Below are 14066 nucleotides of genomic sequence, written 5' to 3' on the forward strand. Positions count from 1 at the left end.
ACGTAATATCATCGGTCCCTTGGGCGTCGTTATAACCGGACTCTACTGTATATTCTTTTGAGTCTGTAGTCGCTTCGCTTTCTAAAGCATGGAATTGTATGATATGGGACTGTTTGTTTTTACTGCATAATTACTGTTTTCATGTAATCCGTACTGAGCTTTGTCCTTGTTAGGTCGTTGTCTCATCATCATCATCATCATCATCTCAGCCATAAGACGTCCACTGCTGAACATAGGCCTCCCCCTTTTGGGGGGTGTATGCCATAATCGTTGGCGGTTGTGGGTTGGCGATCGCAGTCGAGTACACCGAATTTGAGGGACGCTGCTGCCCGTCCACCGGAGGTCTTGGACGTAGTTTAAGGACATACCCGGGTCCAGGTCGTTGTCTAATTGTCCTATAAATAGGACATAGGGCAATGGAGATATTCTACTGACTGAAGACGCTGCATTTTTTCTCTGAATCTTTAAGAGTAACTGATTATTTTAATTTATGAAAATAATAATTATCTACAAGTGAATAATCAAATATCATTTTAAATTTCAGATCAATGCGACAAAACCTAATAGCAATGCTAGCCGATCTCTTCAACATGCTAGAAGTGCACCCAGTCAAATCCGTCAAATACCCCGGCGTCGGTGAGTACCCACCCGCCCTAACGCATGCTAGATCTAATGGGAGTATGTGGTCATAATGTCAAAGATTCAAGCCTACTAAACGTTTACCAACTTTACGAGTACAGTCCGCATCAAACAAATAGTGACGCCCAAATGGCTAAATATAGCACACATGGTAACAAAGGTGTATTACAATATATTTGGCCACTTTGGCTGTCACTATCTGATGCTTATTGTAACAAACCAGCGCGGAGGCGGTATTTGATGCTTTCATTATATTCATTCAGCGAGTCTGGGTTCGAAATTTCGATTCTGTTACATTTATTTATTGTAAAAACACAATTTTGTTCTAGATGTGTGTGGAGGTAAGTTATGTGACAGCTTTGCTCAGTAACGTTTCTTTCTAATGTTGTCACCCTGTCTTGCTTATGCTTCGAGCATACGGAGCCTTATGGTAAAGGTTATTTATATGCATACAAATATTTTATACACATTTGTATCGATTTTTATATTCATCTGGCACATTGTTACATTTACAACGAAAGTGTATACATATTTTGGTTCGGAATATTTTAGGTTCCTAAGTTCATAGGATGACTTCATTTAATCTGGTAAGTCAAGACAGGGTGACCGTGCACGAGCGTGCGACTGCGACTAAACGCATGAGTACAAGCGTACGTATAACGCTTCACACAACTCGAGATCGGATTGATAGTTGCAGTTTTAATTAATCTAACGGCGTTGCGTTTGAATTTATCGTCAGGTTGTCTTAACAGTAAAAAGTAAACTCATTTGAATAATTTCAATGTTACATTCAAAATGACCGACATATAATGCTATCGGAATAATAATAGGAATAAAATCTGCTAGCATAATCACGAATATCATGATATATAGCGTTGTATGTTTTATAATCGAAAGCTTGACGGTTTTGATTATAATCAGCTGATATTATGAAGATTTTCAGTTATTTAACACTTAAATTTTAAATACCATTTCTAAAGGACATTTTTAGAGAACTATGTCCTTCTGAAAGGACATCGGGTATGAACTTGAACATACTGCCGTGTGTCTCGACATGGAACCGATAATATAAATTTTGAATCAACCAATTGTGAATAAAGTACAAAACTTCACAATAATATCGTCACGGTACTACACGAGTTACCTAGCTCCTCACAGTACCGCGCAACACCGGTTAAAATCGGTCGCGAGTTGTGCGTCTGAAGTCCTGGTGTTGGCAGCGCGTTCGGACAGCAACGAGCACGGCGTGCGCCACAAGCGCTGCCTGCCGCCGCCGCCGCCGACGCCGATCCCCGACCTGCGCGCCGACCCGCCGGCGTCGGCGCACGCGCAGGCGCCCTTCACAGGTACCGCGTCACGTCCGCTCCCAGTGCCGTTTGGATGTACTTTTTTTAGGACAGTTGGTCCTCATTCACTTATTCGTGATTTTAATTTGAGCTACTATGACTATATGGAAACTAAAATGATGACAGTTGAAACGACGCGAATTTTTACAGTGTGGAATGATGAGAGAATTCTTGTGATAATAATATTGTACATATAATATAAAGATTATAAAGAACATGTTCTTTGTCTATGGGTTTAAAATATTTTAGTTTTGTTTAATGTTAACGATGTTTGTAAATTTGACTTACCTACATCATTTAATTTTTTGAACATACATACAAAGTTACAATGGCAATGTTAAGGTTTTTAAATAAACAATAGCATTGATTTAAAAAAATGTATACTTAGTCACAATTAAAATTTCCATTATAAGAACCAATTTACTTGACACAAATTTTGCCAACGTTTACAAAAAGTTCATATTTCTTTTTTAATAAATCTCTGTTAATTTAAAATTTAAATCGAGTCATAAAATATCATTCATTATATTTTATAATGTCATGTCCTTACAAAAGTACTTACTTTTTATATGTTACGAGTATTAAATCCAAACGGCACAAAGAGCAATATCTGTGTTGTGATTGTGTTCGCTTCACGACATCTCATTAAAGCAATGTGGGTGAGCCAACCGGCACTAAGCATGCCCATTACGCCTATCATGTCATCTGGCATATTTGTGTTCATGGTTGTACAAATCTGCTGATGTTTATAGAGGAGATGACAGCGTTTATTGAGGAGCTTATTTTTCATTTTATTTTATAAAGGATCGATTTGTGATATTTATTTTCTAGGCGAAATGTAACGTAGAGGTGGATTTTGTTTTATAATCTGCCAGAAAGAACGCCGTTTAGCGTGGTTTAAAAAATACTTGTATTAATGTACTAAAAACTAATGTCCTATAGGAAGGACATCGTGATGTTGAATGAGTATTTACACTTATAAATACTTTAAAGAGTTAAAAGTAAACTTGATATATTAAATCGAGAAATTTAGGGCTGTTTTTGACTTTTTTTTAATGATATGCGTTTTTATAGAACCTTTTTCTGATTAGAATTAACGTGTGTGCGTGTGTGTTATTTTTATATTTAAGTTTTTACTGTACGAATGTAAATCATACATATTGTAAATATTGCGTTTTATATTTTCTAAAATTAGCTTAATATTTAATACCCGGTTATGGTTTCGCTTTCCGGTTATATTTTGCGCTTCTGCATGGTCGGCGCTTTGCTTTCAGCACTTGGGCGGAGTCGTTGAAATTATGCCCTCAGGACTCCCAGCTGTAGAGTCTAGAGTAGTGACGTCACGGGTAAAAAACAAATGATTACATTCAAACTTTGGCTGCATCAGGCGCCATTAAAACGCCAAAATCTATGTCTATGAGCCATTAGTTATTCTTAACTTGATTCTTTATTTTAAAGATAACGGGATGATACCCTTAAAAATACCGATGACTTCAAGAATTGATTATAAGACTTAAATCAATTTGCGTTGCGAAATATTCTTGATGTTGACACAACACTGCAATGATTTTTAGACCTACTTTTAGACAATAGAATTACATATATTGCCTTTTATGAATTGAATGAATCATTTATAAACATATTAATGGCTATCAGGGTAATAATAGAGCGCCTTGTTTGGTTCTGATCGTTTGTTTTTACTCGTTTGCAAATGATGTCATCACATAGGTAAAGCGTAGATCAGTGTTTAGAATAGATGCTATTTTATTTCAAATGTCTAGTTAGTGCTTATATTATTAGAAAGTTTATGTTACGAATTTACATTTTAAGTCATTGTTTCATAGTATGCTTCGTAGTTGATTGTATTTCATTGTTTTTTCACATTCAAACTGTTAAAGTTTGTGAATACATAGAAAAGTGGATGTCAAAGTTCATTATAAACTTAAATAATCATTAATTAATTATTTTATACCACTAAAGAAAGGATCAAACTAAATACAGCAATGTCTGAGCTGATCGCGTGGGCAATTAAACTTGCAAACGAACAATCACATTAAAAATAGTGTTACATTTTAGATAGTGAAATCAAAAGTCACATTCATGTACATTTTTATGTCGAACTCGTAGCAATGAAATCTCAACTTTATCCCTTTAATGCAACGCTCAAATTCCAGTGCCGCGATCACCCTCTGCTTGCGGCATGCGGCCGCGCGTTCCCACTGGTCGCTCGGCGTGCTCGACGCCAGAGCGGCGGAGCTGCAGCCCGCAGAGAGAGGAGTTCGTGGTGCATCGAGGGAGGGGGATCACCACGTTATCATCCATCGCGAGGAGGGAAGACGATAACGGTGAGTTTCTACATATCCTGTCTCACTCTTGTGGCTCATGTTCGACGGAGCGGCGGAGCTGCAGGCCGCAGAGAGAGGAGTCCCCATATTTATTTGATCATTACTCTCAACGGTGTAGTGATAATGTACGGATGTCCTGTCACGGTCGCCATGTGAGTAGATAATATGAAATACAAGTGAAACTATCGGGTGATTATGTATAGTCAAGGGTGAATTTAGGGTTTCATCATTACTAAACGTATAAATTACGTCTAATAAGTGTTGTGCCATCTTGGTAAATCAAGTTTAACAATGACACATTCCGGAAAGTTGTAATACTTTGCTAAAGTAAGCTAATATTTTAGCTCCTATTTTTAGGGTTCGAATCCTGGCAAGGGCATTTATTTGTATGATGATACAGATATTTGTTCCCCAGTCGAGGTTGTTTTCTATATACATATGTAAGTATTTATATATTATATATATCGTTATCAGAGTACTCACAACACAAGCCTTCTTGAGCTTACCGTGGGGCTTAGGGCCATTTGTGTAAAAATGTCCTATAATATTTATTTATTTATTATTTATTTTGACTGTATTCATATTTTGAAATCTCATATTTCTTTCACAGTCGTGGACCCGAACCAGACCGCCGCCGGCCGTCCGTCCAACTACCAAACACAGAACTCCTTCGCCGGCCGCCGTTCAAGACGGTCTTCAATCACAGACGACAGTCAGCTCACCGTCGAAAACTTTGGAGGGTCGCAGGATCGGCTGCATTTCGCCGGGAGGAATCCGGAGAAAGAGCTAGCGACAGTCGCGAATGTTCGGAAGATATCTGCCCCGGCTGGTGAGTTATAACATAAAAATATATCCACATTTCACACCATCAACTCTCAGACCACAGATCAATGATCGGTTCAGAAATTTGTTGCTCTAGTGGAGTGTATCAGAACGCCGATAGAAAAAGACATAAACAGATCTTTCAAGCAATACTGCTTGAAAGGACATTTTTAAAGAACTATGTCCTTCTGAAAGGACATCGGGTATGTACTTGGCCGAACATACTGCCGTGTGACTCGATATGAAACCAATAACCAATTAGACAGATAGATAGAGATTTTTTTTTTACTAGCCCGTTATAGTGTCCCACTGTTGGGCAAAGGCCACTCCCCTTGATTTCCACAACCCCGGTTGTTGTGCTTTTTCCGGCCAGTTACTGACGAAGGCGTCTAGTCTAAGTCGTTCCGCCATCTCCGTCTGGGCCTGCCATGTCCGCGCTTCTTTTGCGGCATCCACTTGGTGGCTATACTAGCCCACCTATCCACTTGGATCGGATGACTTTAAGGAATCCAATTTGACCCGCCATCACCGGTAAAATCCCAATGCGATATAGTTCTTGTAATTGTAGTTTGTGAAAATTTGAAACTGTTTCCTTCCCGCAGGTCCCCTAGACAGCTACAACCCTCCCCTCCGCTCGTCTCGGCAAGACATCCGCGGCTCCATCAACCTCTTCCACGGCGACTACAACGGGGACTCGGAGCCCGACCGGCCCATGCGGCGGCAGCTCAGCTCCGACACCATCAACTCCAACAACCACTTCAGCAATAAAGGTAACCAGCATCGTTTGTGTCGATAAAGAGTTTATTGAGTATATCTTGTCGTTGACCGGTAATGGTTTGGTTTTGGATGACATTTTGACAAACTGACAGACACTCTCGTTCTCGACTACCAGAGAGCGCCTGCAGGGGAGACGATGTAAAACTATAAGGGTAAGGGGGTATGGAAAGCTACCTATAACAAGAAAAATAAGTCGTCAATTTAGATTTTGTTCATCGAGAATCTCTAGGCAAAAATGGTTGAAAACTCTCTTTGAACGGCTTAAGTACTACCTTCAAACTGATCACTCTCTTGGATTTACCTTACGCTATTAAAGTTTAGTTTACTAATTTCCGCAAAAATTACTTACGACAATATGTATAACTGGAATAGAACCCTTTTTTTATTTGTCCGATCAAAACCTTGAAAATTACCGGGGACATTGCCTTTTGTTGACCATTAACACTATTTTCCGTTTCTTAAAGGCGGTGGTGACGGTTTCTACCTAAACCGAGACTCCACCGACGGCGACATGGCCAAGACCAGCTTCGCGGACCTCAAGTTCAGAAACGGCGACCAAGGTGCGTGCCGTGTGCTTGTTTGCCGCTTTCGATGTGCGCTTTGGACCACATATTCCCATTACTAACTCGATTTCTTACTGGAGGTTCTAGATGACTCATTACATTAAAAAAGTTATGCTAAATCTAAAAAAATATATTTCGACCTTTACATGGTTATTTTACGTTTAGCCATACTCTAAGAGGCGAATATGTACAGATACATATGTGGGATTATGTTAGGCCTCGTAATAAAAACCAAAACTAAACTTCACTTGTTTTATTTAAGTAAGAAAAACTAATTGTTTAGAATATTCAAAATGCTATCTTCGTCTTGATCGTCGTACATCAACCTCGTTTTTGCGTCGTGTCGTCGTGTTGGAATGGAGAACAATCTTTAGCCGTGTTCTGGTACCGCCGCCGTCTTTTCGCCGGTACGCGTTGCGCACGACCACGTGCCACCGTCGTTCAACTTTTTGGTTTTTCGAGGCAATCCCGGACGAGCCCCCAAAATTATGTGGGATTATGTTAGGCCTCGTAATAAAAACCAAAACTAAACTTCACTTGTTTTATTTAAGTAAGAAAAACTAATTATTTAGAATATTTAACACCTTAACGCACGTTTGCTCGCTCACCATTCAAATCGTTCTCCCCGTCCCTTTCGCACCTCTTGTCATCCTTCTCTCTCCCTTACGTTCCGTTTCACGCTATCTCCTTACGTTCCATTCCTACACATATATCCTTTAATTCTTTGCCATCGCATTTACTCGGAAACGTTCGTATTTGTCACCCTACTTCAGTCAACTTCAGTTTTTGTACCGAGGTCCAAGACTGACTGAAATAGCATAACACGTTCGTGCGTTTCCGTGAAAATACGATGGTATAGGATTATTCACTACATCTGTACATGTGCAGGTCATTTTGCATAACTTTTACTAAGCGTCAACTTCGCTTCATACGTCAATCATATTTAGATGTTTTAATGTATTCAGTATATGTACTCACCTCTCGAGACTACGGCCCTAACGATACGGCTAGACGTAAAAAATCACTCTGAAGCGATATCTTAAAGATTTCTTTCTAACGTTTTTTTTTTCTTTGTAAATAATCGGCTGGTGTCATACAGAGACAAGAGTAAAATGACAATTATGTGAAAGGGAAATTCAGTAAGCTAACAATCATACATTAAAACGGTCAGTAGTCCATCTCAGCTAATTCTGTACTGACTTTATAACGACTAATTGTGGAAGTGCTTCTATGAACGTCATAATGGGGGATAATACGCAAAACTCTGCATAGGGGGCGCCACTAGCCTATACTGAGGGCCTACCACAAATCACGAAGATCGAAATTTCGTTATCTGCCTCTCTATCACTTGCATATCGAGCGATAGAGGCACATAATGTAAACAAACCGCCTTCATGCATCAATGTCATAGTGAAAACTTTTCCAAAAACGGTTTATTAAGGTATGTATAATTTACTCCATGGTATACATACAATATGGGCTAGTGTTGCTCTCTGGCGGCAGAACATTGCAGTAATACCCCCTATTCCATAAGAATTGACGTGGCATTTATGGTGCCACTTCCTGCTTTCCAAGTCTGATACGCGGTTAGCATCTGAGCTAGTCAGTCCACTGACTGTAACTAACCACATTTGCAAGTCATCTAGAACCTTCACTGTATTGGTGTAACACGTGGACATGTGGTGATTAGTGCGGGGTTCCCCAGGTGTGGAGGAGGTGGTGGAGCGGCGCAAGAGCACGACGTTCAGCACGCCGCCGGCCGCCACCACCACGTGGCAGCAGCAGTGTCTGGCGCAGGACGCGCAGCCCAGTCAGTCACACATGTTGTTTATCCTCCTAACGCCCAACCATACAAATGAAAAGTCAGAATTTGCCACTGAAATTTGAACCTTTAGTGTGGGGAATAGAGTTGATTTTTATTTGTTCAAAAATATAGCGAAACAAAAGAAATGTAACTGTTCCAATGGAATATGATTTTAATTTGAGCCTTATGCCCTATTTTGTTTGCCTGCATTATGTTATTGTACCTATTAAAATAAAATAAAATGACCTTGGGCCTTAGGAGGTTATAACATTCTTATACTGCGGGACAGGTCAATGCTCGAAACTGTACACGTTCGCAGAAGGAACGCTAAAGGCTGATTTAGGCGGCACGCGAACTCGCATGCGATTTTAGTTACATTGATTCGGTCAAATTGTGTTTTTTGAAAAACTAATTATAGCCAGCATTCTATGAATGTAGTATGATACCTTTGGGTATGGTGCTTTACGCAGGCAAGCGTCCCGTCCCCTCCCCCTGACGCAACCCCCCCCCCCCCCCCCTTTTAGCATAAATATGTCCCGGTTGGGAGTTTTTTTTTGTTTTTTGGGGAAAGTATACAATATAAGAAAAAAGTGTCAATGAAAGAAATGTTCCCTATTAAATTCTAAATAAAAAAGGTTATATTAATTTTTTTGATACGACGCACCATATTCATGTTATGGCTAGATGAACTTCGACAAAATTTTACCGTTGAAAAACTTGCAGAAGATCAATATAACATAGTACGTGATAGTACTAAAAGAAATCATACAGGACAATAACCTTGCAAGCTTATTTTCCGTATAAGATTTTTTTCAGTACTATCACGTACTAACTTACAATGAACTTCAACAAGTTAATACATGAATATGGTGAGTCTTACTAAAAAGTTGTATATAACCTTTTTTGTTTAAAATTTATTAAGGATTATTTCTTACCTTGACACTTATTTCCTAACTCTAATAGTTTTCTCAAAAATAAAAAAAAACCGTAAACTGGGACATATTTCATGCTAAAAGGAGGGGTTGCGTCAGGGGGAGGGGGAGGGACGCTAGTTTGCGTAAAGCACCATACCCAAAGGTATCATACTACATTCATAGAATGCTGGCTATAATTAGTTTTTCTTGCCCATACATTAGAACATAATTTAACCGAATAACATTGCGGACTGTTGGTTACGTCCAATTCAACCGACCGATCAAAAACCGCAATGTAATGAAACTCGCATGCGAGATCTCGCATCGTCTAAATCAGCCCTTATATTGTGGTTTACGAGTGTGAAGAATGTCGTATAGTCACCATCAGATATATCGGTGCTGCCGAGGTGCTCACAAATAGCTGAGCATGCACTCTAACGCCTTGACATTAGAGGCGTGTTCAGATATTTGTGAGCACCTTGGCCGCCCCGATATATTTGATGGCAACTGTACATTGACCTTTGACCTCGGGTTAATCTCCGAATTACTCTCGCACGTACTTATTAGAAGGAATGCTGAAGTATTCAGTCACAGACTATACGAAAAATGTTATTGCAGCTAAAATAATTATAGCCATATAAAATACGTGTTTTGACACATCTGCAATTGCGTATATTAAAAAGAAAATTTCCACACCATTGGGCCTTGGGTTTTTCTTTATTATCATATCCTAACTGGGAATGGTTTTTTTTTGTTTCTTTGGCTTATTTTAAACTTGGTTCTTTTATCATTTCTATACCCCGTCCCCGTTCTTTAATACGAAGTAGGTAACCCTAAAAATGCAATTTAAAAAACCAAAAACATTTTGATCACATACTCCCAAGAGATCAAAATAATAAAGTAGTTTTTATAATTCAAAATGACACTTGAGGGAAGCTTTATCCTTTTCATAATTCATTTGAAACGGTGTAAACTTCCAAAAAAAAATACCAAAGTGGAAGTGTTATTTATACGTCATAATTTCATAGAAGTGAGTTATCAAAATTTTTACAGATTTATCTTGGTCTAACTCTATGAATTGGTATCGGGTGCTTTATGCAGTATAATCATGAAATACTCTAAAATACGATTACTACCCGTAATTTAACCGAAGAAGTGTTTTACTTTAAAATCACATGCTTCTGTGGAGTTAGTTCTTACCCTAAAAACGAGTAGTAGACGGTGTTTAAACAATCTACCTTCTCTCAGACGGCGACGACCAATCTGACGACGCGTCACCAAGCGGCGGGCAAGCCATGGCCGCCCAGCTAAACAACATACGGTTAAAGCTGGAAGAGAAACGGAGACGAATCGAACAGGAGAAGCGAAGAATGGAAGTCGCCGTCAGTCGGCAGAGGCAACAGTTAGGGCAACAGGCGTTCCTGCAGGCTGTTACTAGGGTAAGTTGGCTGTTGATTAAGCTGATTGGTAAGCTTACGATAAAAACTACTCTCGGTATTCTGTGACTATATGAGGAGTGTATTTTCAAAAGAGCTTATTTCTGTATGGTGTTCATAGATAAATAAGCCCTTTTGAAAATACACTTCTCATATATTACGGAGGTGACATTTTCTTTGGTCTAATAGGACCAAAGTAAACGCTACATCGATATTTAGCGATGAAAATATTGGTTTTTGTTGGATGGTTACCGATCAGTGACGGCATTTAAGGTTCAATTTGTCCTTGTGAAATTGTAATGTGTGTCTTGTTAGAAATATTGGTTTGGCATACATGAAACACGAAATGTAGTACGAATTGAAACCTTTATCTACAATTAAGTAAAAGTTTTAAAGTTCGTAATTATTTTCGTGTTTTATCTAAAAGTTTAATTCATGTAATTAGTTTTCAGAAGTGACAGTCTTTTAAAATCACTTAACCGTGCATTAAATTAGTACAAACAACAACACATCATAAAATAAAAGGTTAATGAGAGTAAATCGTCAATTACTGGCCACCGGCTAATAACTGGCCACCCTGAACTAAAATGAATTCTATTCACCTATAAACAGAATTCATTTTAGTATAAGGTTTCAATAAGTGTCTACCCTTCAATAACTAGATACCTTATGCTAAAATGAATTATGTTTATAGGTGAATAGAATTCATTTTTAGTTTAGGGTGGCCAGTTATTGACGAATTACCCTATAGTATTGTTACTGCTGAACTCTAATTAATAATGCGAGGAAAATTTTCTCAAAGGTGAATGCGGTATTTTTGTGGGTTTATAAAATACGGTTGTAATTGTCCCTATCATTTTCCAAGTGAATTTCGTCTTTTGATACTTTGTATGTCTGAGTGTTAATTTTAAATAGAAATGTGTGTTTGTGTTTTATAAGAATGTGTAATAAGTGGGAATGTATTAGTATGGATAGGGTACAAGATTAGAGAACTCTTACAAATAATTTATAAAATTGTCTTCAATATCGAATAACCCAATTGTTTTACCCCTCACACACTCTTCAAGACTATATGTGTGGTCACGGTAGCACACTTACTAATCGCCCTAAACTGAGTTATTTTTCTACAGTATATAATATATTTTTCTATTTTATTAGGATACATATTTGCAATACCAGCTGGCCTCTTTGGTGAGTGGCTGGTCACAAATCTTTATTCTTTCGATATAGTTTTTAGTACATTTCGTATTTTTACTTTGTGACGTCACTTGATTCATTTATTTTTACAAATAATTCGATCTAGTTTCACATTCGCTTTTATGCCTTTCATCTCGAATTAAATATTTGATACTCTAGTATTTCTGCAGATATTATTAATTATTATACTATTTTTAGATATTTGAAAGCAATTTACTTTTGTATAATATTAAGCTTTTGAATACACCAGAATTGCTGGTATACGTAAATTCAGGCGGCTTTTTATATTAAATTATTATTACTATTTATTCTCATCAAGTTTTCACACGAGTATTTTGCGCAATCACTAAGTTCAAATATCATCAAACCATTTTGAACCTTACTGTTAAGTTTTTAAGATATATTTTCACACGGTCACGAGTTGAGCACAATGAAGTTTGTGTAGGAATAACCCACTTCCATTACACGATATTGAAAAGCATGGATTTGTTTATTGGAGTATATGATCCTAAAAGTAACCCTATTTAAGTGCATTAAGGTCTAATTCGGCAATCAGCACGTTAGTTTTATTTTTACCGGGAGGATATTCTCAATTTATCGGGATCTTCGTTTATTCTTTACCTTTTTTTTATTTTCTCCGATTTATTGATCTCGTAATGGCATACTTCACAAGGCCCCATTGTCATCAGACCAGAGTGTCAAGAGGACAAGAGGACACTTCAAATAATATAGGCACATCAGTAATTTGATTATATTTTATAGTAATTCATGATTTACTACCGTACATTTGGTCAAGTGGCTGCAGATCCACTTCACCAAATGTATATGTCGGCGGCCGACCGTAAGATCAGGCAGATCGTATGTAATGTTCCTGTGTATTGTTTTGAGGATAGTCACAATAAACCAATATATAGGTAAGATAGGTTCGTTAGGTCGCTTCAGATGCCCGAAGGGCAAACTGCCCAGAAATAGGAGCTCCGTCGACTCAGGGAACGAGTCAAAAATTTTCACGTTTCACGATATGCCCAGGAATTTCACGATATGCCTGATCTTACGATCGGCCGCCGACATATATAAGACTAAAGAATATAGATATAGTTAATATTTTTTAAATCGATTATTTCTTTGCTAAAGTTCATTTTATTTCCCACAACAATAGCCCGAATAGATCTTATTGCACGTCGCAATCGTCACATACTGTTAGACACGTTACCCACTAGTGGTCCTATACCCCGATGAATGCATGCATGGAGTGACGGTGGCGGTGTTGCAGGGTAAGGGCGCGCGGACGCCGGCCGGCGACGAGCGGCCCGAAGATAAATCTCAGCCTCAGGTGCGTTATAGGGACATTTACCTCGTATCCGGAATAACAGCCATATTCGAACAATGAGATACGTCAAATACTAGACATTGAAACGATATGGAATAGATATGTCAGTGTCAAACAAGTGTCAAAAGTGACGTTTTTGTTTGAAGAAATGTAATTTTTGACACTTGTTTGACACTGACATATCTAATCCATATCGTCAAGTTATATATATCAAGGCATATAATCAAGTTTATCTTTCTAAGGCCCAGCCATACAAATGAAAAATCCACGGCACAGAAATTTGAACCTATAGTGTAGGAAATAGAGTTCATTTTGCATTGTTGGAAAATTGGACGAAACAAAACAAAAGCGACTTTGTTCCAATTGAATAGGATTTTAATTTCATCGAACTGAAGAGGTACTATAGGTAGGACCTTGGGCCTTAGGAGGCTATAAAAATAAATTTAATACTTGAATTGTAAAATATAACATGGTGGCCGCTGACAATATAACTCCTACGTGGTATTACGAGTAAAAAACTTATCAAAATGCGTCTAATTTGACGTACATGTTTAATTTTAAAAAACTTATCGTTAAGTAGCTTTTTGAATACCTACTGTTTTATAAATCGCTCTACTTTAATAACAATCTTGTCAATGGGACGATCGGTTGATTTGGATAAGTTAGCCCAGAGATTTTTTGACATGCTAAATTTAGAAAATAAGGAATGTCTCTTGAACTAACCGTCATTCGCCCATCCCGTATACCATAATTTAGGACCATAACGCTGTAATCTCAATAAATATTTGCCTGAATACGTCAGTTTACCCTCATTCTGGATGTGTGTAATATCATAAGCTAGCGGCCGCGATACAATATACCGGGTGTGGCCTTTAATATGAGTAAAAAATTAA

General features: G+C 38.1%; 1 protein-coding gene across 1 annotated transcript in view; it reads left to right on the forward strand.

The window, feature by feature from the left end:
• LOC134664018 (patronin) overlaps positions 1–14066 on the forward strand; it is an 89239-nt gene that overhangs the window by 52608 nt on the left and 22565 nt on the right. Inside the window, exons 6-14 of the mRNA XM_063520582.1 lie at positions 545–636; positions 1860–1985; positions 4160–4330; positions 4941–5159; positions 5755–5922; positions 6394–6489; positions 8198–8302; positions 10459–10649; positions 13117–13176. Coding sequence (XP_063376652.1) covers positions 545–636; positions 1860–1985; positions 4160–4330; positions 4941–5159; positions 5755–5922; positions 6394–6489; positions 8198–8302; positions 10459–10649; positions 13117–13176 — 1228 coding nt within the window. The remainder of the gene's footprint in view (positions 1–544; positions 637–1859; positions 1986–4159; positions 4331–4940; positions 5160–5754; positions 5923–6393; positions 6490–8197; positions 8303–10458; positions 10650–13116; positions 13177–14066) is intronic.

This window comes from Cydia fagiglandana, chromosome 4 (genome assembly GCF_963556715.1).
Source record: "Cydia fagiglandana chromosome 4, ilCydFagi1.1, whole genome shotgun sequence".
Taxonomy (NCBI): domain Eukaryota; kingdom Metazoa; phylum Arthropoda; class Insecta; order Lepidoptera; family Tortricidae; genus Cydia; species Cydia fagiglandana.